Here is a 25,580-nt window from a genome sequence, read left to right on the forward strand (position 1 = left end):
TAAATCATATAAATGACAAGTATTTAACCATTTTGGTTATCGGACATTCGCCTGCGAAATTGGAAAAATCACATTGTTTGGACTAAAATAAGAAATTTTTCATTTTTATTTACTTATTTTAGTGTTGTTGTTTGTTGTTGTTTTTTTTTAGGGGGGGGGGAGTTGCTGGCAAAGACTATACATTAACAAAAATGGTTTGAAACATAATACATTCGCATAATACATTAGCTAAGATGTAACTCACAGCTGTACAGGAAGATGACTAAATGAATATTGTGATAAATTATTTGTGTTAATCATTCAATTGGACATTCTGGGCAGCAATTTCGGAACTTTAAACTTTTTGAGATAGGGAATGGGGCCAAAGTTCTCCCCAAAAATTACCCCCCCCCTCCGTCCCCCCCCCCCCACCGCAAAAAAATGAACACAGAAAAAAATATACTTTTGATTTTCTTACAAATGAGGATTTAGGCAAATAAAAAATAATGCACCACTGAGACAGAGCATCTGATACACATCTGATACACATTTTGGAGAATGGCTATTTCTCTATAGACAAAATGATTTCATCTTTATAAGGGTGAAATTGTGTTACCAAGTCATTTTAAAACGTGTCAAATTGTGCTATTTGTCCTTAAGTCCTTAAGTTTGTAACAATTTATGTTTATGTATAGTTTGGGCTGTATAGCAATAATTGACAGTTGAGTTTTCAACAAGTGAGTCTATTACATACATGTTGAACAGATACTACAGTCTGGCTTCAAACTTACATGGATTATATTTCAGTTTTGGAAGAATAACAGGAGAACGACCTTGCATTCTTGACAGATTTTGACAAAATCCTGCATCAATATTTCCTGGAATGTATATTTAAATAAACATTCTAGTTTTGTATTAATTATACTTTCCTGTTTATAACTTTATAACTACTATCACATGTTTATGCATCAATAAAGTTGGAATGTTTCACTTCAAAACGCAGGTTCTAAAATTTTGCAAAATTAAACGTGGAATGACAAATGAATGCTAGATTACTTAAATTTGTCAGTCAATTTCATCAACAGTAACACAATTTAAATAACTACTAACTTAATAAACGTATATAAATAAAATACTATAAACGCTGGTTTACAATACTCCTGCTCATGAAAAATACACAAAAATAGACACTAAAGTGTTAATCATCCACTTCATGGAACTTGTGTTTCATAAATAGGAGCATATGACCTTTAAATGCAATATTGAAGGCTTAACACCGATCTTTGAGTCAGACAGTGCCATGAGTACATGACTGTCTTAAGGCTGATAAGCTTTGCAGGCTTTCAAGGGACATGTTTCTGTAAGCATGAAACATGAACTCATTGCAAGAAAAACAAACTTTAAACACATAACTTTGCCCATACATACACACGTAAAGAATTGTGTCCATACATACACTTGTATTAACACAAGCTGACAACATATTGGTATCAATGTATGAGACAGAAATTATATGGATTTTAAGGCGAGGTAATTTCACAGGGTTTTTCTTGATTAATTAGGCAAATAAGACACATGGGGCAGGGCAATGCAGTTTGCCAAATAAGCTAGTAGGGTTTTATGTTGCAATCCATGTATGAATTAATATCAATTTCTACCAATATTATTATATTTGTATTTTTTTTAACTTGTTATTACTTTCTGTGAACTGATTGTTGTAAGTTTATTCCAGAATCATCAGTTTTGCGCCCTTAAACTTAAGATCTTAAACATGTTGAGCACTTCTTGATATATTCAACGTAAAACTGCAAGCTTCTAAGGGGCTTTGATTGTATAATATGACAATTTATTAAAAACAACTGATCTAAATGAAAAGCAATTCCTGTGGGGGGTTATTTAAGACAAGAAATTCAATAAATATAAGTTAACATCTACATATAAAGGTCTTACAAAGACTACACATGTAAATTCAAACAATGCTTTTACAATAAATACAATGTATAATACATGCTATACTTATCATGAATCATGCTATAGTAGGTACGCTATGGAAGTACGTAAGTTTAAGTGTTTCTGAATAAACCAGTACAACACTAGATTATCATAATGTTTCATAAGTGTACACATTCAATATGTAAGATAGTGTTTCTTGATAAACCAGTACAACACTACATTATCATAATGTTACATAAGGGCACGTACAATATTTCTGCTCTAAAAAAAAAGATGTAACAAAGTATTTAAACACAGTGAGTGATAAAGTATCACATTCTGCAGTGATTATATGATGCTGACAGTCCTATTCAATGTACAGAATGTACAGTATTTCTTAAATAAACAAGTCAACATATAAAATGACCAGCAAAATTGTTATAAGTGTCACAAGAAATAAATATGTTTGCACTTGAAAAAAAAGACACAAATGGACAAATGCGTATGAGGATTTTACCAGGAAATGGACGTTTGCTTTTTTAATCATTTTATTCAGAGAAAGAACATACCTAGCAATTCTACAAGTATCTCTATATGAAAACATGGTTTGAATATTTACAAAGACATTGTGTCTATTTAACATGTAGCCAACTATAAATACAGAAATATGCCAAACTTTGAAAAAAAATGGTGCCCTTGTAATGGTTATAAACATGAGATTTTCTGTGCAGGATAATCAGGGAAGAGCAATACTTAATTACAGAAACAGTTTTATAATAAACCATAAGGTAAACATCTCTGCAAAACGTTTACAAGTTAAAAACTAAATACTTATAACTATATAATACACATTTCCAGGTTAATGGCTTGAAAATCAATAAATAAATAAGGGCTCATGGTGAAAATATCTTGTGACTGCAAACGCTAAGTGTAGATTCGAACTGACAAACTTAGAACACATTATATTATTAGAATACAAGTTAGAATAAAACATCAAAATTGGAATAAATAAAATTATTATACTAAGGTTTAACGAGCACTTGTTCCGCGTGTATCTATTTATCGTGCACATTAATAGGTGAACCAGACACACACATATTAAACTGATTCATTCAAATTGAATATACAAAACTGATCACTTATATAGGATTTTACAAATATTTACCACCCAAAGTTTGAAGTAAAACTGTGTAAATGCCTGGATGAACACAGTTTATAATTCAGTAAAAAAATGATCAAACAACATTCTGTTGTGAAAGAAAAGCCATAAATAAGATTTTAATAACTTAACAAGAGTGCCAAACTGTCACAAGATACGCCCGTTCGAAGGTTTTGGACACCATGCTCAATGCTTGAAAGTGTCCTCAAGACCTAGTTATTGACCCGGCATGACCCATATTTGAACTTGACCTAGATATCACTTAGATGTAACATCTGACTAAATTTGGTGAAGATCAGATGAAAACTACTTCAATTAAAGAGCGGACAACATGCTTAATGCTTGAAATGCACTATGTGACCTCGTTTTTGACCCGGCATGACCCATGTTCGAACTTGACCTACATATCATCTAGACACAACTTCTGACCAAATTAGGTGAAGATCAGATGAAAACTACTTCAATTAGAGAGCGGACACCATGCTAAATGCTTGAAATGCACTAAGTAACCTCGTGACCTAGTTTTTGACCCGGCATGACCCATATTTGAACTTGACCTACATATCATCTAGACACAACTTCTGACCAAATTTGGTGAAGATCGGATGAATACAATTTGAATTAGAGTCCGGAAAAAGTGGCGCCGTTGAAAATGCACTAATTGACCCTATGACCTAGTTTTTGACCCGGCATGACCCATATTCGAACTTGGCCTATATATCAACTAGATGCAACTGCTGACCAAGTTTGGTGAAGATCGGATGAATACAATTTGAAATAGAGTCCGGACAAAGTGGCCCCTTTGAAAATGCACTTATTGACCCTATGACCTAGTTTTTGACCCGGCATGACCCATATTCGAACTTGGCCTAGATATCAACTAGATGCAACTGCTGACCAAGTTTGGTGAAGATCGGATGAATACAATTTGAAATAGAGTCCGGACAAAGTGGCCCCTTTGAAAATGCACTTATTGACCCTATGACCTAGTTTTTGACCCGGCATGACCCATTTCGAACTTGGCCTAGATATCAACTAGATGCAACTGCTGACCAAGTTTGGTGAAGATCGGATGAATACAATTTGAATTAGAGTCCGGACAAAGTGATGCCTTCCGCCCGCCGCCCGCCCGCCGCCAAGGGGTTTCACATAATACGTCCCGTATTTTATACGGGCGTATAAAAAGTGACAAAGCACAACTATCAGACATAAATAAGAAGAAATCTACACTTGTATGTGAAACAAAGGAACAAAAATGAGGTCCATTCTAATTTTGATGAGTTATTCCAACTTCTTGACACGATTAAGTGTATTTAATACTCTGTTTAAAACAGCATGTCGGTGACTGAAGTTTCTGCTGAGAATGTGTCCACTTCGCTTTCCCCTGCAGGCAAGAGTTGCATGGAGGTGGGCTCTGTGGATTCGTCATCGTACGGCTCTGTGTCTATCAGATCTTGCTCCATGTTCCGCATACCAAACTGGAACTCCTGCGTCTGCATCTTGGATTTGTACGAGGTGAGGGCCCCTGAAGTTAGTAGCAAAAACTGATGCATTCACTTTTTTGCATTCCTGCATTATGACATAATCACAGAAAATTATTCATTTAAACCTATTTATCTTCGCTCTTATCTTAGCTTTTATCTTAGCTCTTATCTTAGCTCTTATGCAATCAAAGCCAAAGGCTTACTGTAACGATATCGAGACTGATTCCTGGATAGAACTGTCTTAGGAGGGAGATCTAAAGAACGCTCCCACAATGGGGATAGACACCATGACCTCCTGGTTGATAGACGGACATCATATCCACTATGAGAAATTTTGGCAATCATTTGGGACATATATATACTTTTTTTAGACTGGGAGTGGGGCCAAATTGAAGTACTCTTAATTACTGACCTGCATTGTGACCGAGGATGGTGTTGACCTTGATAGTGGGCTCAGGCTCGCTGGGGACCCTGGGCGGGTCGTTGAGTAGTTCCTCACGTGGGCTGGACACTCCATTCATCTCCTGTTCCTGAAAACATGTACATAATTTAGACTTTATAATATTATGAATATTTGAGCCACAAATTTCGGAAAACTGGGCTTAATGCATGAACGTAAGAAGTTGTCACAGCCTAGCCTGTGCAGTAAGAATAGGATAGATAATCAGCGATGGCACTTTATGTCAAGACTGGATTTTTGTTCGAAGAGACAACCTTTCAAACCAAAAATTCTATAGAAGTGGAAAGTGCTGGATTCGCCTGTGCACAATGCACATGCTAATCTGGAAGGACAATTTATGGACATGCTAATCTGGAAGGACAATTCATGGACATGCTAATCTGGAAGGACAATTTATGGACATGCTAATCTGGAAGGACAATTTATGGACATGCATTAAACCCCATTTTCCCAGAAGGGGGCTCAAATAGTTTTGCAGTTTTCATGATAACAAAACTCAACTATTGCTAATTTTTGCTTGAAAACAAGTATCCCTCCCAACCCCCCCCTCTAAGCCAATGACCGGTTCCTTCTACACAAGCCTTTCTCCCCTTCACAACACTGGTTCCCGCCTAACTGTTATGTCCCCTCTTATAAGCATATTAACCACATTACTATAAACACCTCATGGACATTCGCTATGCTTCAATTACTGATGAGTTAGACCTTCACTGCCATTTGCCAATAGCAAACACAGCTTACCCTTTCATTGTCCCACCCCCGCACATACCTGTTTGAAGGCCCACACACGCACACACTGACTGCCTTGTTTAACCCATTTATGCCTAGCGTCTAGGAAAAAGGCCTTGGCAAACAGTGTAGACTCAGATGAGACGCCGTGGGTCTGCGCTGTTTGCTTAAAGGAATTTCTGTAAGAAATATTCTAAATATAGAAATAAAATATACTAGACGTCCCTAATTTTGAAAATAAATTGATCCAATTTAGAAGTATGGGAGAGTCCACTGGGCATAAATGGGTTAAGGACCTCCTAATCCTCAGATTGGTCCTGCAGGTACCAAAGTCATCCACACATGTCCCCCTAACTTGCATGCCTCTGCAATTTCTTGTTCCCTCTCAACGACCTGTTTAATGGGTCCCTTCTCCTTGCTGTGGTCTTTTTAGCACTTGAGCAACAATCACATTTCTAACATGTGCCCCTTCATAAAAAATGGGTCCTTCTCACTGACAATGGCCCCCACCCTCGTAACTTACAATACCCAATCAATGAAATTGTTCCCCCCTCACTTTTGATGCCCCCCCCCCCCAATCGCTGACCATGGTTACCCCCTCACTACAAGTAGTCCCCCTCTTCACTGACAATTGTACCGTATTAATTACAATGGTCCCCCCTTACTTACAATAGCCCCTGCCCATATCACTGACAATGGTGCCCCCTCCTGACTGACAATGGTCTCACCTCACGAACAATATCCCCCCTAACTGACAATGTAACAACTTACTTTCAAGGGTCCGACCTTAGTGAAAATGTAACCCCAAACTGACAATGGTCTCTTTTTCCTCAGGGTGGTCCAACAGTTACCTTACACAAATCTCACTTAATGTTCCACCAGCACTGACTTCGGTTCCCCACTCACTCAATGGTTTCTCCCTCATTATTTTTCCTCAGGGTGATCCTACAGGTAACACAGTCCCCTTCCTAACACTAACCTCACTTAACTCACCATAAGCACCGACTTTGGTTCCCCACTCACTGACAACACTTGGTCCTTCACTCACCTGTTTGAGGACCTCCTCATTCTCCTACGGGTGGTCCTGCAGGTAGGACTGCAGGGGGGACTCCTCCCCCTCACTGACAACACTTCATTCTTCACTAACCTGTTAAAGGACCTCCTCTTTCCTCTCAGGGTGATCCTACAGGTACCACAGTCCCCCTCCCTTACACTAACCTCACTTAATGCTCCACCACACAATGGTCCCCCCTCACTGACAACACTTAGTTCTTCACTTACCTGCTTGAGGACCTCCTCTTTCTCCTCCGGGTGGTCCTGCAGGTAGGACTGCAGCGCAGACTCCTCACCCTCATACTCAAATGTTGTGGTTGCGTTCTCCGCAAATGAGATCTTCACCTGAAACAGAAAAGAAAAGTTGTTCCATGCTGTTTCCATTGTTGAGCTACTGTATCCCATCCTGCTTCATGTTTTTGAACAGTGATAATGAACAAATGACGCAGATAAAATAAGAGCCTCCCCCTAGGAAAACGGGGCTTAATGCATGTGTGTTAGGTGTTTGGTGTTTAATGCATGTGTGTTAGGTGTTTGATGTTAAATGCATGTGTGTTAGGTGTTTGATGTTTAATGCATGTGTTTTATGTGTTTGGTGTTTAATGCATGTGTTAGGCGCTTAATGCATGTGTGTTAGGTGTTTGGTGTTTAATGCATGTGTGTTAGGTGTTTGGTGTTTAATGCATGTGTGTTAGGTGCTTAATGCATGTGTGTTAGGTGTTTGGTGTTTAATGCATGCGTGTTAGGTGTTTGGTGTTTAATGCATGTGTGTTAGGTGCTTAATGCATGTGTGTTAGGTGCTTAATGCATGTGTGTTAGGTGCTTAATGAATATGTGTTAGGTGCTTAATGCATGTGTGTTAGGTGCTTAATGCATGTGTGTTAGGTGCTTAATGCATGTGTGTTAGGTGCTTAATGCGTGTGTGTTAGGTGTTTAATGCATGTGTGTTAGGTGCTTAATGCATGTGTGTTAGGTGTTTAATGCATGTGTGTTAGGTGTTTAATGCATGTGTGTTAGGTGTTCAATGCATGTGTGTAAGGTGTTAAATGCATGTGTGTTAGGTGTTTAATGCATGTGTGTAAGGTGTTTAATGCATGTGTGTTAGGTGCTTAATGCATGTGTGTTAGGTGCTTAATGCATGTGTGTTAGGTGTTTAATGCATGTGTGTTAGGTGCTTAATGCATGTGTGTTAGGTGTTTAATGCATGTGTGTTAGGTGTTTAATGCATGTGTGTTAGGTGTTAAATGCATGTGTGTTAGGTGTTTAATGCATGTGTGTTAGGTGTTTAATGCATGTGTGTAAGGTGTTTAATGCATGTGTGTTAGGTGTTTAATGCATGTGTGTTAGGTGCTTAATGCATGTGTGTTAGGTGTTTAATGCATGTGTGTTAGGTGTTTAATGCATGTGTGTTAGGTGCTTAATGCATGTGTGTTAGGTGTTTAATGCATGTGTGTTAGGTGTTTAATGCATGTGTGTTAGGTGTTAAATGCATGTGTGTTAGGTGTTTAATGCATGTGTGTTAGGTGTTTAATGCATGTGTGTAAGGTGTTTAATGCATGTGTGTAAGGTGTTTAATGCATGTGTGTTAGGTGATCAATGCATGTGTGTTAGGTGTTTGGTGTTAGGTGTTTAATGCATGTGTGTGAGGTGTTTTTTGTTAGGTGTTTGATGCATGTGTGTTAGATGCTTAATGCATATGTGTTAGGTGTCACAGACTACAATATGGCTTTTTTTTCATTTTAATGAAGTTACTTCTGAGCAAAGATCTAGTGAAGATAGTGTTGTCTCTAATTAGCCTGTGTGGACTGCACAGGCTAATATAGGACTACAATTTACGCACATGCATGAAGGTCTGTTTTCTCAGAGCAGAGCTAAAAAAAACTGTATTTCTGCCAAAGGCCCAGTACTTCTATGGCCAACGATGGTGATATTTGATCATCCTGTGTGAATTCAAGTCTGTCCTAAAATTGCAACAAAGTATCAATCAGTTCTGCAAGGGATATTCTTTCTAAGCAAAATTTACCCAATTATTTGAGAAAGAGAAATTTGTTTCCAAATGTTATGGGATTAAAAGATTTTTTATAGATTTTTTTATTTTCTAAAAATTGTGATTAAATGTTTTTTAACATAACTATAATATTAGAAATATTATACAATAATAATAAAAACAAGAAAACAAACTTTTATAAAACAAATTGACCCTACATATTTAAGATTCAACTCATGACCTTTGGCGGTGAATGGGTATTAACCCTTATAGCGCTGGAACCTAATTTTGAAGGCCTTTGCAAACAGTTTGGATCCAGATGAGACGCCACAGAACGTGGCGTCTCATCAGGATCCAAACTGTTTGCTATTCTGATAGTATTGTTTGAAAAAATGGAAGAAAATGCTAATTTTAGAAATTCAGCAGATGACATTTTAGCAGACGCCAATTTTCCAGCATGCAAAGGGTTAAGCAAGTTTTCAATGAAAAGCGTTAAAAAAAACGCTCTTAGAATTTTACAATTTATCCATTGTCTTGATGAAACCCAACAATGAAAGATATCATCTTTGCCTAACAATCAAAGATATCATTTTTGAACAATGTAAATAATATCTACCTACAAAACGCTTTAACTCAATCAGTCCAAACGCTGAACAATTGTAATTGTGTATATTAAATTTGCCCTAAAACTTTGTTTTTATCTAATAACTGTAACCAAATATTAATCATTTTTAAAGGAGAGGCCAACTGCTTATATTTTGAGAATTTGAGTGAATATTACCAAAAAAACTTCTGAAAAACAGAAATACATGTACAACAAAACATGAAACATCAAAATATTTCTTACGCTCATATTCAACTGCGTCTTACAAAGTATTCCTAATCCATCAACATGTAAAACAAGCCTCTTTCTCTGTCTGAAACTTCCATATATAATAATCAGAATGTAAACTGAATTTTTCACAGTTATGAAACAGTTTCCCTGGCAACCATGAAAACAAAAACTTCTTTCTCCATATTTCTCTGTTGTTCAACACAGAGAACAAACACAGTCAAGGGTGTATTATAACTCATTGATGGTAACATTATCATACGCCTTTCCCAATAGTGATAATTGATAAGAATTTAGATAAAACTTAAAAGAAACGTTGAAACACATATTATAATATTATATGATACCAATAAATTGAGATGGACATAGTACTAATAATTTTCTATGTCAGGTTTCTAGGCCTTTATATCAATCCATGTTTAAAAGTAAAAATAATATTCTTACCAAACACGAAAACATACAATTGAAGAAACATGTCATTTTGAGTTAGCCTCGGCATCTGTAGATGCTTAGGGGCATACAAATACACTTCAAAGGACCAGGCTAATCTAGGACAACACTTTACGCACATGCAATAAACCCACAGAGCGCACCTCATATTCATTTAACCCTATACCCCTTATAAACGCACTTGGAAGTCTCTAAGAAAATCAAATTCAAAACCTTCTGGAATAAAGTTTTAAAAGCTTAATTTCAAACCTGATGATACTGATCAGCAGCAAACAGCATAAAACCTGACCAGACTGCAAGTTACTTGCAGGCTGTTCTGGTTTTTATGCTGGTTGCAAAAGCCATTTTCACTTTGCTTCTTATGGGGTAAACATAATCAATATTTTCGCACACTTTCATAATGATCACATCATTAAGCCTTGACTAGACATACTCTGACTCATCCAGTCATGCATACATACACTGTGCTTGTGCATTTATATTATGCGTTTAAACATTGACAATATTGCATGAACTGCAACACCTAAATAAACAACGTGGATATACATTTGTAGGAAGGCCAGCACACACTATTCAGTGCAACAGGAAGACATGATGTGAAAATATCTGTATGCTCAGCAATTAATATCACTCATCGACAATCATCGTGACAAATGCAAATAGTAATACAAGACGAATTATCATTTATCAAAAGCTACTGTCTTAAAATAAATTTGGTCAATAACGGAAAAATCACATGACTCTGAAGATAAGATGTTTACAACAACCAGTTGCATTATCAGGTTTTGGAATTTATAATTACTAATTGTCATTTGTTTTTTTTATTTTTAAGCCCAATTAATGCTTTTTAATGATAGAGAAGTAAAAGGCAACCAAACCCATATTATTGTAAAGAATGAAAGACACATACTCATTATTATTTATCATTAACCCATTTATGCCTAGTGGACTCTCCCATCCTTCTATTTAATTGGATCAATTTATTTTCAAAATTAGGTATGTCTAGTATATTCATTTCTATATTTAGAATATATCTTACACAAATTCCTTTAAGCAAAAAGCGCAGACCCTAATGAGACGCTGCATCATGCGGCGTCTCATCTGTGACTACGCTGTTTGCCAAGGCCTTTTTTCTAGACGCTAAGGCATACATGGGTTAATATGATTTTTATGTGCGTTATTCACTCTCATGGATCAATATTGTATCATTCATTACCTCAATTATCTTATATTTAATAATAAAACAAGAGATGTGTTTGTCAGGAACACAATGCCCCATATTGCGCCGCTTTGAAGCCATATATTTGACCTTTGACCTTGAAGGATTACCTTGACCTTGCACTTTCACCACTCAAAATGTGCAGCTTCATGAGATACACATGCATGCCAAATAGCAAGTAACTACCTTCAATATTGCAAAACTTATTGCAAAAGTTAAACAAAGGTAAAAGCTTGGAGACAGAATGACAGATAGACAGGCCAAAATTAATATACCCCCGATCATTCCATCCGGGGGGGGCATAAAAACTATAGAACACAGGGTTAATACATGTAGCTATCAACTTTATCTATAAATCTGTAACACCGTGACTTTTACCAGACGTTTTCTCATGCCAGGGCCTCTGATCCTGAGTTTCAGAAGTTATATTTTGAACAACCCTTTCCCCCATAAGAAGCAAAGTGCAGGGGTTTTTCTGCCTATTTTGGGAAAAGGAGTCTGACCAAATTGGGAATTTTTTATCGACAAAATTGGTCATTTTGGGAATTTTCGCTTCGATGAAACGGCTCATTTGGGAAAAAATTGTGAATTAATCATGCTTAAATAATTCAGTGGTTTAACAAATAAATTTGTTTTTATTTGGTTATTTTGTCTTCTTTATGTAAACAGATGCAATATTGGGCATGTTCAACGTTAATTCAATTACTGCAGTTTTGTTTTTCAGTTACAGTTACACTCTGTGATAAGAACTGAACAGTCAAAACCTTATAGCAAATATTTTTGACCAAAACAAACACTGGTTAGTCACACAAGTTATAAGACACTTCATTCTTAAAAAAAAAAAAAAAAAAAAAATTTTTTTTTTTTTTTTTGGAAATTGGGAATTTTTTTATAATTTCGGTTTGGGATCGGGTCCGTTTGCTTTGGGAGTGCCTCCGTTGTCTGGAGGCGCAGACAGTGCTGAAAAACCCCTGAAGTGAAACAAGAGGGCCTGAAAGGCCCAAAGTCGCTCACCTGAGATAACAAGATATTATTGGGACAAATCTTCTGACCAAGTTTCGAGGAGATTGGAAAATAAATGTGGCCTCTAGAGTGTAAACAAGGTTTTACTATAGCCATTTAAGGAAAAATGCCCCGCCCCCTGGCAGCCATGTTTTTCAACCAACCTGCATCATTTTTGAACTCATCCAAGATATTATCGGGATGAATCTTCTGACCAAGTTTCATGAAGATCAGACAGTAAATGTGGCCTCTAGAGTGTTAACAAGATTTTACTATAGCCATATTAAGAAAAATGCCCTGCCCCTTGGAAGCCATTTTTTTCATGCAAACATAAGTATTTTCGAACTCAACCAAGATATCATTAAGACCAATCTTCTGATCAAATTTCATGAAGATTGGACAATAAATGTGGACTCTAGAGTGTTAACAAGGTTTTACTATAGCCTTATAATTGCCATATAAGGAAAAATGCCCCGCCCATGGTGGCCATGTTTTTAAAGCAACCAAAACCATTTTCGAACTCATCCAAGATATCATTGGGACAAATCTTCTGACCAAGTTTCATGATGATCGGAAAATAAATGTGACCTCTAGAGTGTTAACAAGGTTTTACTATAGCCATATAAGGAAAATAGCCCCATGTGGCCATGTTTTTCAACCAACCGGCATCATTTTTTAACTCGTCCAAGATATTATTGGGATGAATCTTCTGACCGAGTTTCATGAAGATCGGACTATAAATGTGGCCTCCAGAGTGTTAACAAGATTGTACTATAGCCATAGCCATATAAGAAAAAATGCCCTGCCCCTTGGGGGCAATGTTATTCAAGCAAACGTAACCATTTTCGAACTCATCCAATATATCATTAAGACAAATCTTCTGACCATATTTCATCACGATTGGAAAATAAATGTGGCCTCTAGAGTGTAAACAAGGTTTTACTATAGCCATATAAGGAAAAATGCCCCGCCCCATGGCGGCCATGCTTTTCAACCAACCGGCATCATTTTCGAACTCGTCCAAGATATTATTGGGATGAATCTTCTGACCAAGTTTCATGAGGATCAGACAATAAATGTGGCCTCTAGAGTGTTCACAAGATTTTACTATCTATATAGCCATATAAGGAAAAATGCCCCGCCCCTTGGCAGCCATGTTTTTCAAGCAAACGTAACCATCCAAGATATCATTGAAACCAATCTTCTGACCAAATTTCATGAAGATTGGACAATAAATGGCCTCTAGAGAGTGAACAAGGCAAATGTTGACGTTGCACAACGGACAACGCACGACGGACAAAAGGCGATCACAAAAGCTCACCATGAGAGCTAAAAACCTATGTGCAAAGAGCATAAAACCATCACAGCCTGTGAGTAACTCGCAGTCTGTTCAGGTTGTATGCTGTTTGCTGCTCATCAGTATCTAAGTTTGCTGCTCATCAGTATCTAAGTTTGCTGCTCATCAGTATCTAAGTTTGCTGCTCATCAGTATCTAAGTTTGCTGCTCATCAGTATCTAAGTTTGCTGCTCATCAGTATCTAAGTTTGCTGCTCATCTCAGTATCTAAGTTTGCTGCTCATCAGTATCTAAGTTTGCTGCTCATCAGTATCTAAGTTTGCTGCTCATCAGTATCTAAGTTTGCTGCTCATCAGTATCTAAGTTTGCTGCTCATCAGTATCTAAGTTTGCTGCTCATCAGTATCTAAGTTTGCTGCTCATCTCAGTATCTAAGTTTGCTGCTCATCTCAGTATCTAAGTTTGCTGCTCATCTCAGTATCTGAGTTTGCTGCTCATCTCAGTATCTAAGTTTGCTGCTCATCTCAGTATCTAAATCCAAATGGACCCGGCCCCATTCTCAAAATGGTGAAATAAAACACTGGATTACAAATGAGCAACACTCCTGAAAATTAGTGTCTGAACAAAAATCAGTGTAGTCTAAAAGTATCAGTATTAGTACATGCTAATCTGGGACAATACTGTACACAAATGCATTAAGACCAGTTTTCCCAAAGTATGAATCGTATCAACACATCACAAACATGGAAACTTCATTTCCAACCCAATCTACTGTGACAGTGATGATTACAGCCAGTACTTCACTTTGCATCTATGGTATACACCTAACTTGGATTTTATTATACAATTTTCCCAAAGATATTATCCTTACTTTTTATAATGAAACAAAACTCAATATTGACAATTCATGACGTATCAACCAAATTGTAAACATCAAAATTTGCCATTTTTTAAAAAGACTTGTCATCTAGATTGTGATTAGTTGTAGTTTTAAAAAGCTAACATTACAACTCAGATGTTTTTCAAACACACACCATTATGGTTAAAACTCACTGTTGCTAAAATAAACCAAGAGTCATGTTGTTGTTTTTTGTTCAGAAGTACATAAAATTAACATGCAATTGTATGCAGATTAGATCATATATTTTAGCAACATTAATCTGTACCTGAAAGATGATTCAAAATTTCAGAAAAATCCTTGAGATACATTTGTTATACGAGGAAAATATCTTAAGAAAAAATTACCTGAACAGTTGACTTTTTAGTCCGTTTTTTCTCATGGCCAATCTCAAAGAAACTCACTTTATTTGCCACTACCGCTCCTGAACTTTTACGACGATTCCAATTAAAATTTTGATTATCAAGCGCGAATCCAGAATTGTCACCTGTTTTGATTATTGCACTTTCTTGAACATACAATGACTGTGGTTCAGTTTTCCTCGCTTTTGCTTTATCCCTAATTCCATCCAATTTATTTATATCAACGTTCAAGCCAAGAGGTTTCACACTACTATTATTCATAGGTCCAGAATCTAATTCCATACCCTCTTTTGGAGTCATATTAGCCTTCAACTCACCAACCAAAGCGCTAGAAGCAGATGCACTGTTTTGATTGGTCGGTTTCAAACGCGAAACATCAACAGGTTTCACAGTACTATAACCACTACCACTGTCACTAACAAATCCTGTTCTTACAAAGCCCTTAATGAGTTTCGAACTGGTGCCCTCCGGCTTCCGGGCTCCAATACTCGAGTCCCAGATGCATTTTAACTGGTTCCTCCGGGACTGTGGATCAATACCGGACAGTCCCGGATTCCGAACTGGGTTCATCATTTTTAAAGAAAAATGAGGATCAGCGAAAGTCTTTTCCTTCCCAATTTTTGGCCACTTGATTATTTGAAAAGTAGTATTTCTTGCATCAACCATTGGAATTTAAAGTCATTTTCCAAAGGTAAGTGCTTTGCAGAGAATATATTTCAAACACATTTAATTACCTCCAGTGTTTCTCTTCTAATTGAAGAAGTTCATTTCTGTTTTGTTTTAAACTATTTTATTTATGTCTAAAAACAAAATATTTCTGACACATGTAGAACACAGAGCTGTTTGGAATTAATAACTGTCTCAATACATAGTTTTGCATGTATTCAAACAATTCCAACTTAAAAACTAACACCCATCAACAAAATATCTGAACAGCTTAATATTTAAACTTTTCTTTGCATCATTTGCACAGTAAGCCACCCATATAGTTCAATTCATCCACCAAATCCATAAGTTTAATCAACTGAAAATCATTCAATCAATGTTTTCATCTCGGATACAAGCAATATCCTCAACAATTTCCCACCATTACACTGAGCAATCCATCCGACAATTTGTGCACAAAGGAAAATGAAAAACTATAAAATGCAGCCATTCAAAAACATATGATCTAATCCGCTAAAACATGATTAACTTCAAGTTATTGCCCCACGTGTTCATCATACTAGACTATAACTCATATATCTGCAATCATAAAGCACTTGGCAATTCAGATATTTATCCACTTTTGCCATGCACACCTGAAACCAATAGTTCCGTTGCTACAAACCATGATGTAATAATTCTTCCTCTTCGTTCTTAGATAAGACCACTCTCAAATATAATTTTTCCTTTTCTGAACAGCTCAAACATCTTATCAGTGTCATATTAATAGAATACATGAGAAATTTCATACAAGACATCAGACATGTTCAATTTTTTTTAACACTCTTCAACATACACATACAATCAGTGGCGTATCTACACCAAATAAGAACACAGCGATTTTTTTCCTTCTTTATAAAGTACCAGAAAACGCCACTTTCCCAATAAGAAAAAAAACTAACCCAATTAGAAACAAGAGATGTGTTTGTCAGAAACACAATGCCCTCTAATGCGCCGCTTTTGCTTTTTTTTACCTTTGACCTTGAAGGATGACCTTGACCTTTCACCACACAAAATGTGCAGCTCCATGAGATACACATGCATGCCAAATATCAAGTTGCTATGTTCAATATTTCAAAAGTTATTGCAAAACTAATTACTGTAAGGATAAAGTTTGGGGACAGAATGACAGACAGAAAGAAAGAAAGAAAGACAGACAGGCCAAAAACAATATACCCCCGATCTATCGATGCGGGCGCATAAAAAACTAAAAATTTCCCAATTTTTTTTTTAAACATTACATTTAGTTAGTTTCCCTATGCAGCTCTATGGCTTGAACCCAAGTTAATATAAAACTTGACAATATTTAATTATCAATTTTAAAGTATTTAGGAGCAAAAAATCAAATACACCAATTTCCCAATATGAATACTTCACGACACGAATTTTCCCAATTTCAGGGTTTTTAGCGCACAATTTTTCCAATTGGACTGGTCCTGAGTTGATCCAGTACTTGGTGTCATTAGAGAAGATAGTAACAAATGCTCCCACAATGGGGATCCACACTGTCATAACCTATGTGGACATCGTATCCAATACGCAACGGTGACCTCCTTGTCAATCAATGTTACAAGTTAACCAATTATCATTAATTTGCAACTCAAAGCACATGTAAGCATGAATCCAATCAACTTTCTTTAAATCCTTGAATAAACTAGGTACGACAAAAAGAACAAGAGATGTCTTTGTCAGAAACACAATGCCTCCTAATGAGCCGCTTTGAATTTTTTGTAGACCTTTGACCTTGAAGGATGACCTTGACCTTTCACCACTCAAAATGTGCAGCTCCATGAGATACACATGCATGACAAATATCTAGTTTTCATCAATATTGCAAAAGTTGTGAGCAAGGTTAAAGTTTTGGGACACACACAATGAATGACTGACTGACACAGCGACAGACAGACACTGGCCAAAAACAATATACCCCCAATCTTTCGATGCTGGGGCATAAAAACTGAGAATTTGTGGTAATTCAACTCCTGGTCAATAAAATAGAATTCTTATGAGCCTCGCTTTGGTACAACAGGACTTAATGCAAGTGTGCAGTGTCCACTTTTCGATACTTTTCGTTTAAAGGACGTCATTTGTCATGCATTTAGACCTGTTTTCCCAAGATAGAGGCTCTTATGTATTAGCAAATATTGCCAATCATGCAACCTGAAGCAATTGTGTCTTGTTCTGAGAAAATTGGGCTTAATGCATGTGCGTAAAGTGTCGTCCCAGATTAGCCTGTGCAGTCTGCACAGGCTAATCAGAGACGACACTTTCCGCTTTTATGGTATTTTAAGTTTCAAGGAAGTCCCTCCTTGCCGAAAATCAAGTTAAGGCGGAAAGCGTCGTCCCTGATTGGCCTGTGCGGACTGCACAGGCTAATCTGGGACGACACTTTACGCACATGCATTATGACCAGCTTTCACAGAACAAGACACAATTGCTCTGCTATAGATTCAACCTAGATACGCCCTTGACATGCGTTATCAGATCAAGTTAAAATTCACAAACTATATAAGAACCATGTATAACATTTGAAGTACTCTTCAAAATGTATGTGTTTTATCAGAAAGAACCATACCCATTCTGACAACTTTTTAACAGAAGCATTTGTTTGCTTTTGCATTTTCAAACTACAAATGCCATTTTTTAACACCATCTGATCTATAATCAATAAAACTGATTAGATTTTGTGTCATTCCGATCAATATCCAAAATTGTAAGCTTGTGAATCATGTTCCATATTTTCTAAATTAAATTCCTATATTATTTTTCCTTTAAACACCAACAAAAAAGATTTATGTTAATCTAGGTTTTGTTCACATACTTAATAATTGAACACAAAATTAAACTCCAGGCTTTAATTCACATGTAATTTTGCCAATGCCAATTTTTGATCAACTAATCCTCTACCAATTTCTTTAACCTAATGCACACTGAAAAACAACAAATCCAAATTGATTAACGCACACTCCACTAACAAATATACACAAAGATCTGTCGACAGATGAAAATCCCCATAATTTGTGGTTAAAATTTCAACTTGCGCCAACCTTCTCTATCAATTCGAAATCCCCATCCTGAGCCACTATTTAAATGTACAAATTAACAAGTGTCTTCAGCAAACCTATTCAACGACTTTCAAACAAGCGACTCCAAAATTGCCCATAATTGCCGACGGTTTGGTCAAAAAGAAACACCATTATCCGTAAAGACGAGGCATTTGAATGCTTCACAAATTTTTCAAAAGGAAAACAATCACCTAAAACAGCTACTAAACAAAAAGCATTAAAAAGCGATCACACATTTTTCTCCATGGATATTTTCACGATTTGCCTCAAGTTGAGAAGTAATTTTCTTGACCAATCAAGCGTAAACAGATAATATATATTATATATTCATGTATTCCATAAACACGATAAATCACTGATACGTGGATCATTAATTTGAATGCACAGCTACACTGTATGTGTTACATGTATTTGCATTTTACATGCTTTAAGCTAATGTAGCTATCTTTTGATTTAAAGCGAATTGTCACCACAAGTTATGAACCCCTAAGCAATAGATTTGACCAGTGTTTGAACCAGACGGTAATTAGAATTTGTGCTTAGTTCAGGGGACATTTATATAGACCCCTAAGCATTGTAGCAAATGAACCGTGTTTTAGCTGTGCAAAGCACTTATTTGACACTTTACATTTACAAGAGTATAATAATAGATGACCCGTGTTTGAACATTTTTGATATTGCTTATTTGACTTTTTTCTAACACACAACAAGCAATTTGTTGTTTAACTAGATATCATTCATGCCTTGTAAACACAGGAATATTCTTGTAAACATTCTTCTTCATTAGGAAATAAAGTAGAAACTCCTGCTCAATGTCCAAATGGTTGCCTTAAAAGTTTATGATTGAAAATGTATCACTTTACGTAGTGTTTAACATTTTCTTTACATTGATTAATGTGCACATCATCAATTCATCATGGTAGCTAATTAAGACATACATGTGATTTGACATCAAACAAATGTCATGCATGTATCAAATTTATCACCCACCACTGTCGCCTGTCAATTAGGCTGTAAGGACAAGATATATTTATTCAAGAATAAAGGCGTAATGCACCATAAATTGGGTTTTTGCATTAATTGTAATTATTTATTCACATATTTTATTATTTAAGGTGTTGCAGGATATGGATATGCCCCAAATGGGACCTAAAATTATGCCCAATTGAATTTTTTTTTTTTTAATTTCAACATTTTGTTCATCTACTGTCCAGTTGAATCTTATTAAAAATAATACTGAAAAACACGTCAGTATTCTTACTTTGAAGTATTTTTAAGCAAAAAACACTTATTACCCAATTTTTAGTCAAAAGCAGCAAATGTTCCCAATTCAACTCGGGTACCCGGCCCCTATGATTCCCAAAATGGTTTAAAAAACACTGGGAGGGTATGTTCAACTTCTCATATACGGTGATTTTTGTTGCTTTTTATTCTACAGGTTGTGTCTTTTGGTTTGGGAAAAATAGCGCTATAAACCTTGAAAATGGTTTAAACAAGAGATGTGTTTGTCAGAAACACAATGCCCCATACTGCGCCGCTTTGAAGCCATGTATTTGACCTTTGACCTTAAAGGATAACCTTGACCTTTGTGCGATGAGGGGGGGGGGGGGGGGGGGGGGCACGGGGGATGGTTTGGGTGGAGTCTATTGTGGTTTGTCAGGTAAGAGTAGTTTTGTCAAAGTATCAATCAAATCTAATCATAAATAAAGAAGTTATGGCAATTTTAGCAAAATTTAATAATTTGACCTTTAGAGTCAAGGTCATTCAAAGGTCAAGGTAAAATTCAACTTGCCAGGTACAGTAACCTCATGATAGCATGAAAGTATTTGAAGTTTGAAAGCAATGGCCTTGATACTTTAGAAGTAAAGTGGATCGAAACACAAAATTTAACCATATATTCAAAATTACTAAGTCAAAAAAGGGCCATAATTCCATAAAAATGACAACCAAAGTTATGCAACTTGTCCTTTTACTGTACTCTTATGATAGTTTGCGAGTGTTCCATGTATGAAAGCAATATCTATGATACTTTAGGCGTAAAGTGGACCAAAACACAAAATATAACCAAAATTTCAATTTTCTAAATATAAAGGGCCCATAATTCCGTCCAAATGCCAGTGAGAGTTACATAACTTTGCCTGCACAGTCCCCTTATGATAGTTAATAAGTGTTGCAAGTATGAAAGCAATAGCTTTGATACTGTAGGAATAAAGTGGACCTAAACACAAAACTTCACCAAATTTTCAATTTTCTAAGTATAAAAAGGGCACATAATTCTGTCAAAATGCCAGTCAGAGTTACATTACTTTGCCTGCACAGTCCCCTTATGATATTTAGTAAGTGTTGCAAGTATGAAAGCAATAGCTTTGATACTTACAGAATAAAATGGACCTAAACACAAAACTTAACCAAAATTTTCAATTTTCTAAGTATAAAAAGGGCACATAATTCTGTCAAAATGCAAGCCAGAGTTATCTAACTTTGCCTGCCCAGTCCCCTCATGATAGTAAGTAATTGTACTAAGTTTGAATGCAATAGCATTGATACTTTCTGAGAAAAGTGGACCTAAACGCAAAACTTAACCAAAATTGTTAATTTTCTAAGTATAAAAAGGGCACATAATTCTGTCAAAATGCAAGCCAGAGTTATCTAACTTTGCCTGCCCAGTCCTCTCATGATAGTAAGTAAGTGTACCAAGTTTGAAGGCAATAGCATTGATACTTTCTGAGAAAAGTGGACCTAAACGCAAAACTTAACGGGACGCCAACGCCGACGCAAAGGTGATGACAATAGCTCATTTTTTTTTTCAAAAAATAGATGAGCTAAAAACAAAAACATTTATGATTAGATCTTTATATTTTGCCATATTGTGTTACCATTCAGCAGGATTGTATAACACTTGACAGTTGTAAATTTTGTACTTAATTTTTTGGGAAAATATTCACATGTTGTGATTTGGAATAAAGCCGAATACCTACTTATAAAAATTAAGCAAAAACCCACATGGCTTCTACCCAGAAAAAGACTCAAATGAATTCCTGGCATTCAACACAATCAAGCTAAAACAAGACTATTGCCAAGCAATACATGTCAGTGCCTTCCCCAGGATTTTTTTCAGGCGCCCCGGGGCCGATCGGGGGTGGGTTCTTTTTTTTTAATTTAACGTGTCAATTCACGTTCTGTGGTGCGTTATAACTCAAAGAAAAACAGCGTCAAAAGACGTCATTTGGTGCGCTATGACTCTTCAAAAAATCCCCCAGTCATTTAAAATATTTTTTTTTTTATATTGTTAAATAATGTTTTAAAACTTTTCCGCACAGATAGTAAAATCCCGACTCGAACGATTCCCCAATACATCCGTTTCAATCCGACTCTATTACTGTATACTTACTATTTTTCAAGTTTCTATTTATTACCCGATAATCCCGTTTATTCCGTTTTTATCAATCTCTTTCTGGTAAATATTTACGATAAAAGCTTTCAGTTATTTCTTTAACACAAACCTTGCCATTTTTTAAGTGACTATTTATAGATTTGATGAAATATTGCCCCTGAATATGCGTCAATCCCCTGACCTGTTGTGGGCTTGTTAAAACGCTCAATACACGCCATTTGTATGCAATAGACGCGACGTTGTACATGCTGCATAATTTTCGCGCTCTTTTTAATTGAGAAAAAGATTCGACACAAAATAAATTTGCACTGCTAATTTGAAGCAAAAATGTAAATATTTAACGTTGCGGTAACATTTACATTCGGAAGTGTGTTTCGGATTAAAAACGCGTTAACATCGACTTACGGGAATGGGTTTCGGATTACAAATTTAATTATTCCCATTTGAAATTTCAACAAATATTAATCGTTGCGTTATAAATTCAACGATAATTTGTTTAAACACTTTACTAGTCGAATAAATGTTTTGACGGAATTATGCATGAAATTCACGTTGTCCACGAGGATCACGGCCGGCTGCCATTATCAGTCTTCTAACTATCGATTATCGGACGAAACATTTACAAGTGTGCGTAATTAATTCAACGAACATTTGTTAAAGCGCATTACGTGTCGAATAAATGTCAGAAAAACGAGGTGAATCAGTTCTATAAATGGACATGTTGAAATATACATGTACTGGAATTAAATAAATTGTTATCACATAATTTTAACCGGGAGTCATTTGCACAACTTACTCGCTATAATAATTAATTGTTTACCACTTGCAATTAATTTCTCGTATTAATTATGAGTCATAGGTAACACTTGTTTACAGTAAAAAGGTGTGATGATGATGCCCGAAACCATCTTTAATGTTCTGTACTGTACTAATTACCGGTTTTATATTACTCAAATGGTACAACTTCTTGCTAATCAAGCTGCGAGAAACTCTTACTTCATGCCCGACGTCAATCAAAAATAATGGTCGATAGTTAACCCCGCCCTCATAAGCATTCGCGTAACCGATTGGACGATGAACTTCACAGTTTGACGACTGGAAAGTTACAGCCTTGTCAGCATTTAAATGACCGTGTAATGCGGCTAGAATAATCGATACGCGCGTCATGCTATTCTCTTATCAGTGGATTATCCATTACCCCATGTGTCGTTTATGGCGATTACTTGTGAAAGTAGGTACCGAGTGCTCTTTTAAAACAGGGAATATTAAATGATACACTGATAGGGAAACCTTGATTTTTTTTGGACAATCTCCACTTTCTTTTACTGAAGAATACACTGATCGGAAAATTTCAGGCGCCCCGGCGACTCTGATTTCGAAATTCAAGCGCCCCGGCAAGGGGCGCTTAAATGGCCTGGGGAAGACCCTGCATGTCCCCTACCGGCTCCACCATTGTCAGATTTTTTTGATTTTTTTATTGGTTGCCATAGCAACCAGAATTTTTGACGTAGAAACAAAATGAAATGACGTGCATAATGTCAATATTGCCATCTATCCATGTTTCAAGTTTCATTAAAAAATATGAAAAACTTTCAAAGTTATCGCAGGATTTAGAAAAGTGTGACGGACTGACAGACAGACACACAGAGCGCAATTAATAAGTCCCCCTCTGGTGAAACCGATAGGGGACAATAAACTGGGGATTAAACAATTATAACTTAATTTAAAACGCGAACAATAGTTTCATGATCTTTTTACATGCATGTTTAAACTATTTCCCCTTCGTATACAAATGGGTATGCTTTTTCAAAAATCTTGAATCAAAATGCTTTATCAGAGTTCCGGTATAAAAATGGGTCACATTTCGGAAGTCTCAGCGGGATACCCCTACCCTAAAATTTGGGAAGTTACCCCCCCCCCCCCCCCCCCCCCCCCCCCCTGGGCCTACAAGTCAGTTTGGATTTTTCACTTTTAGAGCGTAGCCCTGGATATACTGACTAATGGTGGCAGTTACACCTGCAAACAAGATGAAAATATATTACTAGTACATTTTTTCCCATTTACAAACTAAGGTATCATTCGAATAATGTTCAACAAAGTAAAGCTATTGTTGAAGGGTTGACAAACTGTCACAAGTTTACGAAATACTAAACTATTTTAGGTGTTCATTCAACCATTACGATGTTTTTCATTGCAAACAAAAGTTAAATTGCTGAATCACATGCACTGCAAAGCCACCATCCTTTTTCTCACACCTATACCGTTTAGAGGATAACATGACGTAAGCATTGGGTTGTCAATAATTCAGGACAGAAATGCATTTTTATGTACTGCCAAGGGATGTAACTGCTACAGTTAGATAAAGAAAGCTCTAAAGAGTTACAAAACCTGACTATGTAGGAGGTAAGGTATTCCAATACACATGCAATTATCAAATAATTGCAATATCAGAAATTACAAATAAAGTGTTTAATTTATAGGATAAATTGTCTTTTCTTTCAGACAAAATTTTCCATAGCTGGATATTTATGTTCATGCCATAGAAATTCCATAACTCACGCAAATATGAAAACCATGTATTTTATGAAATTCAATTATAAATGGGATGTGCCCAAAAATAGTCAAAAAACATCAGTGTGAATAAATTATACAATCAATATAAGACTTAGCCATTTTTTTGTTCAGACAAATTCTGAAAGTGAGATGATACTGGTGCTCCATATATTCGCAGATTTCCAAGAGTTATAAAGCACAATAAATGTATGCATTTACCAAGTGTATATTATAGCAACCATTATACTATAGAGTTTGTTTAAAACTTGGCAGCAAACAAACTTTATCAAAGAAATTTAATACCATTGTTCATTATGTTATTTATATTTTGAAATACTGTGAAACCATTATTAATCGTCAGGCATTAATTTTCATAAATTTCGTCAGTCGACCGATCGGCGAATTTAAGATCCTAACGAACAATCATGCTCTATGTTTGAACAAAAACAAACAATAAGTTGAACAATATTTTAAAACTTTACCGTAGACATGAGGCATTAAATTCCAACATAATCCATGCACACATTCACTGCTGTTTCGTAATCAAGATTAATCCGGTTTTGACACAAAGGGATGTAGATTACACAAGGTCTTAACTGACACATTACACTTCTTTAAACCGCGTGTGCAGTACAGCTGTATCGAATGCGTTGACTTCGTTTATGTAGAATGGTAATGAATTAGCGCTAATTGTTTATAATTTTATTACCCATTAGGTGCATTGTGTTTTTCAGGGGTGTTGCATATTAGCCATCACGCAGCGAATGCCGATGAAAGACAATAAACCAAATGAAAAGATGACGATGTGTGATCAACTTGCGTATTTATCACAAATTAATAAAGAATATTTTAATTGCTGTTGTTTGATTGTTTGCGTTTAACCGCACTTATCACTATTTTATATGTATCAATTTATTTATTTTTAAATTCTTGACAATATTGATTTATATACCGGTAGTTTACTTTTTAAGAACAAACACACACACATAGAGTTTATAATTTTAATGTTGATATCAGAATAA

General features: G+C 36.1%; 1 protein-coding gene and 1 long non-coding RNA gene across 2 annotated transcripts in view; both read right to left on the reverse strand.

Annotated features, from left to right (window-relative positions):
- Positions 1–466: 466 nt before the first annotated feature.
- Positions 467–4,243, reverse strand: LOC127839280 (uncharacterized). Its single transcript, XR_008030268.1, has 2 exons — positions 3,901–4,243; positions 467–3,744 (listed from the first exon to the last, which is right to left on the reverse strand). It is a non-coding gene; the product is annotated as an uncharacterized LOC127839280 (long non-coding RNA).
- A 9-nt stretch (positions 4,244–4,252) lies between these two features.
- The window catches only part of LOC127839267 (neurofilament heavy polypeptide-like), a 55,633-nt gene continuing 34,305 nt past the window's right edge, over positions 4,253–25,580 (reverse strand). The window contains exons 3-5 of the mRNA XM_052367547.1: positions 7,025–7,141; positions 4,967–5,084; positions 4,253–4,595 (exon numbers count right to left, since the gene is read on the reverse strand). Of these exons, the coding sequence (XP_052223507.1) occupies positions 4,396–4,595; positions 4,967–5,084; positions 7,025–7,141 (435 nt within the window). The 3' untranslated portion in view covers positions 4,253–4,395. The remainder of the gene's footprint in view (positions 4,596–4,966; positions 5,085–7,024; positions 7,142–25,580) is intronic.

The sequence above is a fragment of the Dreissena polymorpha genome, chromosome 7, assembly GCF_020536995.1.
Source record: "Dreissena polymorpha isolate Duluth1 chromosome 7, UMN_Dpol_1.0, whole genome shotgun sequence".
NCBI lineage: Eukaryota > Metazoa > Mollusca > Bivalvia > Myida > Dreissenidae > Dreissena > Dreissena polymorpha.